At 45.6% G+C, this 5,372-nt stretch overlaps 1 protein-coding gene across 3 annotated transcripts; it reads left to right on the forward strand.

Moving 5' to 3' along the window:
- The first annotated feature begins 298 nt into the window (after positions 1-298).
- Positions 299-4,201, forward strand: LOC116990480 (parathymosin-like). 3 transcript variants are annotated; one of them, XM_033048200.1, is made up of 5 exons: positions 299-499; positions 2,242-2,328; positions 2,704-2,779; positions 2,991-3,091; positions 3,391-4,201. In XM_033048200.1, the coding sequence occupies exons 1-5, from the start codon at positions 455-457 to the stop codon at positions 3,457-3,459; spliced, it is 378 nt and encodes a 125-aa protein (XP_032904091.1). In that variant the 5' UTR covers positions 299-454; the 3' UTR covers positions 3,460-4,201. The 3 variants fall into 3 exon arrangements, with proteins under 3 accessions (XP_032904091.1, XP_032904092.1, XP_032904093.1); XM_033048201.1 differs by having other exon boundaries at positions 2,997-3,091; XM_033048202.1 differs by having other exon boundaries at positions 2,704-2,772; positions 2,996-3,091.
- The last annotated feature ends 1,171 nt before the right edge of the window (positions 4,202-5,372 follow it).

Consider the following 5,372-nt stretch of genomic DNA (forward strand, 5'->3'; position numbering starts at 1 on the left):
ACAAATCATTGAGCCTACACTTGGTGCGTTGGCGACAGGACCCAATAGGAATGACCTGCGCCGGGTGAGCGTCAGCTCGGGGCGGGGCCATGCAAATATAGATTAACATCGCACCAATCAGCGCGGCGAAGGCTGGACTTTAAAGGAAGTCGAAGAGCCAATCATAGCGAACTGTATATGCATATCACCAATCAACAACAGGGGAGGTGGCACCCGGCGGTTGACAGGCAGCGGCATTAGCCAATGGGCGACAGGGAGGGCGTGGCTGGGTGTCGGGGAGCGAAGGTAATAAGAGTGTGAGCGCAGCGAACGGCGCCTCATTCCTCCTCACAGCGTGTGTCAGTTACAGGGAGATCTGCCCGGAGATATATTTACAACCACCGGATAAGTCAGCCTTTACCTACTTGACTTCAATTTTTGAAAAATATATTCATCTACCTGAGACTCCCTCAGAATGGCTGACACCGTAGTGGACACCACCAAAGACGTTAAAACTAAGGTGAGTTTTTTTTTGTTGCCACAAACATAATTGTAAAATGGTCCTAAATTATTCTTGATGTTTAACCTTCCTCGTGTTCCCTTTGTTATCTCAAATTTCTGTTTGTGTGAAGCGCGACCTAAAAGTGCGGACCTCCTGCACAAGGATGGTTTCAGTTCAGGGCGATGTTTTGGGGGCTGAGGGGCGGCGGAGTTTTGTTCTGGTCCTTCAGGTTTTACTTTATTTTAATAAAGTTGAAAACTTGATTCTGGAGTGAATGTAAACACGGATTGTGGGCGCTGCAGAGCCCCTGCGCTCGGTACCCTTTTTTGAGTGAAAGTGCGCTCTTTCCGCGGTGACTGGCGACCGACCGGCTACGGGGGTCGGGCGCTGTGTGTGGGGGGAACGGGACCGGCCCCTGGGTCCCGCGGGCGGGGTTGGTGGAGTCCGGCGGCGGGGCCGGGGTCTGTTGTCCCCGGCAGACTAGCCCGGCGCCCAGTCTCTTAACCTGCGGGCATTGGCGGCCGCCGAATTACATCGTTCCCGCCCTCAGCATCCTTGCAGCTTCCCGAGGACCGGCGCCTTTCTCAAGCCCTGGACCCTCCCGGGAATCGTTCCCTCGCCATAACCTTTTCTTTACCCGGTCGCGCGTTTCACTCCGGTGATTCCACTCCACGCTCCGGACCCCGCTCGGTCACAAGACTCATCCGGCCGGTTTTGGCGCGGGTGCGAGGGGATGGGGGGAAAGAAAGTTGGATTGGGAGAACTCTCGACGCCGCCTGCATCGCCGCCACTTCCCGCCCTTTACTGACACCGGGTTTGTTTTTGTCCGACGGGACGAGGTTGAGGAAACGGCGGGAGTGGAGCGCGCGCACGGATGCGGCGACGCACGCGCGGAGGGAGGGATGGGGGGGGGGGGGCGCGGGGTATGTCGTCGCCCAGTGGGAGGGGCGCGGGGGGTGACCTCGCCCAGTGGGAGGAGAGGGGGGGGCGGGGTATGTCCTCGCCCAGATGGAGGGGGGGGAGAAGCGAGAGCGCTCGCGCGGAGGTAGAGAGAGGGGCGGGGTATGTCCTCGCCCAGATGGAGGGGGGGGGGGGGGGCGAGCGGGTGCCCGCGCGGAGGTAGAGGGGGGGCGGGGCATGTCCTCGCGGGGGAGACTTGAGGGCGAGGAGCGGAGCGCGCGTGCGGTCGGTGGGAGCGCGCGGGGCGGATGGAGGGCGCCGGGCGGATGGAGGGCGCCGGGCGGATGGAGGGCGCGGGGCGGATGGAGGGCGCGGGGCGGATGGAGGGCGCGGGGCGGCCGCGCCAGACCCGAAGTTTGCAAAATCTCACACGAGTGTTAATTAAATGGGAATCGAGCTATGGTAAGGCTTTCGCTTCCTCGCTATCACAGCGAAGGCAACGTGTCAATGAATGGCTTTCTCTGCAACGCGGCCAATGGTTCTAATAGTACAACACGGCGATGTTTTTAAACTTGGCCTGAGCGTGGGTGATGCTGGCTTCTCATCGCCGGTGTCTTGCAGCCTGGAGCTCAGTCACTGCCGTTTGGATTTAATGCGATGGGGCGCTTGCCTGGTTTGGTGGACGTCGAAATTTGCCGCGGCCTTTGGTGTTTGTTGCTCGAGTGAACACGAAGCGCGCAGGATGGCGGGGAGATCGCTGCAATGAATGGGCGCATGTAGGCGGCGCGGAATGTTAGGGCTGCAAGCCGTACTGATGTTAAACATAACGTTTTAATGTTTTTTTTCCTCCTGAATTGCAGGACCTGAAGGAGAAGGAGAAGGAAAAGGCTACGGAGGAAATTGAAAAAAAAGAAAATGGAAGCGGTGATGCTCCAGCGAATGGAACAGTAGGTATTAAGATGGAGGGGTGGAGAACTTTCAAATAGTATCACGGGTTATATTTTTGTAGAAGGGAAAGATCTCTTGTTTTGTTCACAACTCTCCGCAAGACGCCTCCCATGAATCGCAATGGTTTCTGCCATGTCCTACATGGTCATGTGGGAGGGGGCATATCCCATGTTGTAGACACTTAACTAGTGGGATCATGTCCTGTAACTTTATATTTGTCATGTGATAATAATCTCTTGCACGTCAGGGTAAACCATAAAGTGTTTACTTTTCTTACTATTGTTAGCCTTTCAAATTCCATATTATAACTACTCTGCCAAATACAATGTACTGTATTCTGGCACAATGGCATAATTGAGGTGTTTTGTATTTAGGAAGAGGAGAATGGGGCAGAACATGCTGATGAGAATGCAGAGGAAGTAGATGAGGAAGAGGAAGAAGATGAAGATGGTATGTATCCAGGATACATTTTGAATTTGATACAATTTTTGTTTAAAAAAAAACTTGCGTGACATCAATGTTTTAAGCAGTCTAGTTGTTACTTTGGTTAAGTTAATACTTTGGTTAAGTGGCACAACATTCAATTTTATTATGATGTATTGAACGTTCATCGTTAAATTTGTGCACAGATTTTGGTTGGTAACGAATGTTTATCATCTAGGTGAGGGTGAAGGTGAAGAGGATGGTGATGAGGAAGAAGGTGCTGAGGAGGAAGGAGATGATGCAGATGGTCATGCAACAAAGCGTCCTGCAGAGGAGGAGGTTTGTATAGATTTTTAAAAGTTGTTCTTTTGACTAAAATGTTAAATTCTGAAGTAAATTACTGAATTGGTATGTGTTCTGTCAAATTTCAAATTTTGTTATTAGGTGTGCTAATTCCTGATCTCAAGGTTATTGGCCATATAAGTATGATATCGTGTCAGAACACAATAGGGGCTTGACAGGTCTTTTAAGTGCATAAAAGGTAAATTCATTGAATCACTGAATGCTATAGAAAGTATGCTGTTCATTTTGGTTGGACATTGAAATTTTAAGCCACTAATTTCCTTGTTTTCCTCCAGGATGCAGTCGAAAGCAAGAGGAAAAAGTCAGAAAATGGAGAGTCAACAAAATCCAAGACTGAAGCTTAAACATTCCTTTGTTTAAAATTTTATATCTTGATGGTGTGGTCAAGTTCACGATGTAGAGAGTGTGCTTTTTCTTGTACATTTGCAGAGTGAGTTTTTATATTGTACTGTACAACTGGTTCTTGAAACACCTGTCCAAGGCATTGCTCTGGGGGATATTTGTTTTTTTTATGAAGTTATTTATTAAATGGTCTTTGTACAACCATGTTTGTAATGGGTTTGAATGCAGTAATAAGTTTTGGGTCTGTTTCAAAATGGGTTTAGAACTTGAATTTGTACATTTCAGAAGCACACACTTTACAGTTTACTGACCATGTTCTTATTTCAAGAAAAAAATAATTACTGCCCTTCTTTCTTTTTGTAAATTGTGCTTAGGGTATAGGTTCATATGCAATGAAGGCCAAAGATATAGGTCTTGCTAAGTTGGGTAGGGGGGAAATAAAATTGGTCTTCTATTCTGTACAAAAATCCAAAAATAAGAAAAAAATACTTTCTTCAAGCTCCACAGTTTTTTGCTGTTTTTGTTTGTGGTGCCGTACATTTCTAGTAAATTGACAGGGTCAATTTGTAAATTTTGAACTCATTGTGATGTATGCTTAAAACCCATGGTTTAAGGAATTGATTGAATTAGTGTCATTTTTCCATATTGAACAAGGTTTAAATTTGTATACCTCATTAGTTCATGCTTGACCACTACTTTGTATATTCTGGTTAAGTACTATAAATAAATCTGGGTTTTTTAAAACATGGTTTTAATGATCATTGAGTGCATTACCAATAACATATTTTCCATTTCTTTACCACTACCTATTCGCTTTACCCATGAAGAACAATAAACTGAAGGGAAGCGGGTAGAAAAGTTTCATGACTATTGCTGGGCCAGTGTATGGAAATCTGGATGAGGGTGATTGATGGCTGGCAGCAAAAAGTGGGACAGCTGTATTCAGCCACTTCGAGGAGTGGAAAGTAATTTCAGAGCCAATACTCAGCGGGTCAAGCAACCATTTGAGCTGATTGAAGAGAACAGGCCCTTTAATAAAATTTATGGATGAGCTCTAGTAAAATGGTTTTCAGCCTGACCCTAAATAGTAATACATTGTTTTACAACTATTAACATAATTGTAAATTATGCCAGGATTAATTCAATTTGCAAAATTGATGTGCATGGATTAACCTAGTTATGTGATTAGAAATGTTCTTGTGTAGCCTTGGGAGTTGCGCTTGAGATTTTTGTCTTCGTAATGGAAAGAGATGCAATCAAGGTCCTGTCATTTATTTTTCTTCAGTGGTTGGTCTGTGGTACTGTGTGATCTTGTCCATGACTTCCCATTGTTCCTTTCCAATGTTCAGTGTCCGTTGGTTGTCATCTCTATTCTGGTCATTTTCTATCATTCCCATTGAAGCCATTTCCCAAATTACATTTCAAGGTTAAATTATTTACGTGACTTGAAATAAGGTGGTTGACTAGAAGTAGGTCTCAATCCCTAAGTACTTGCAGAGTATTTTGGTCATTTTTGCCAGACATAATACTCAATTTTGCTTTTTTTTAAACATTGCTTTTAATTGGCACAGTTTACAATTTCACTTAAGTTTGAAGGATAAATATAAAGGATTAGATGCTGGGAGCTACAGTGTGAGAAAGTTGTGGGTTCAGGTTTAGCTCTAGAATGTAATAACTCCAAATTAATATCAAATGTTCTTGGTTGATATTTAAAATATTTCATCTAATGTATTGACCAACAGTTCTCCCAGATTATCAGTTGCCCATACATCCAACCCCCCCCAAAAAGTCACATTTGGTAATTTGCTTTGCAATATCTTAGTTCGATATTTCCCTATCATAATAACAGTTTGACAGTTAGCAACAAGGAGGTCATTCCAGGTATAACTCCTCAGTGAAAAAGTTGTCCCTAAAT

The sequence above is a fragment of the Amblyraja radiata genome, chromosome 31 (genome assembly GCF_010909765.2).
Source record: "Amblyraja radiata isolate CabotCenter1 chromosome 31, sAmbRad1.1.pri, whole genome shotgun sequence".
In the NCBI taxonomy this organism is placed as follows: Eukaryota; Metazoa; Chordata; class Chondrichthyes; order Rajiformes; family Rajidae; genus Amblyraja; species Amblyraja radiata.

Bases quoted from the DNA above. Each gene is read 5' to 3' on its own strand.
- LOC116990480 (XM_033048200.1), top strand. From the start codon at position 455: ATGGCTGACACCGTAGTGGACACCACCAAAGACGTTAAAACTAAG. The intron at 2,780-2,990 runs GTATGTATCCAG...TTTATCATCTAG, and splicing joins AGAGGAAGAAGATGAAGATG to GTGAGGGTGAAGGTGAAGAG. The intron at 3,092-3,390 runs GTTTGTATAGAT...GTTTTCCTCCAG, and splicing joins AGCGTCCTGCAGAGGAGGAG to GATGCAGTCGAAAGCAAGAG.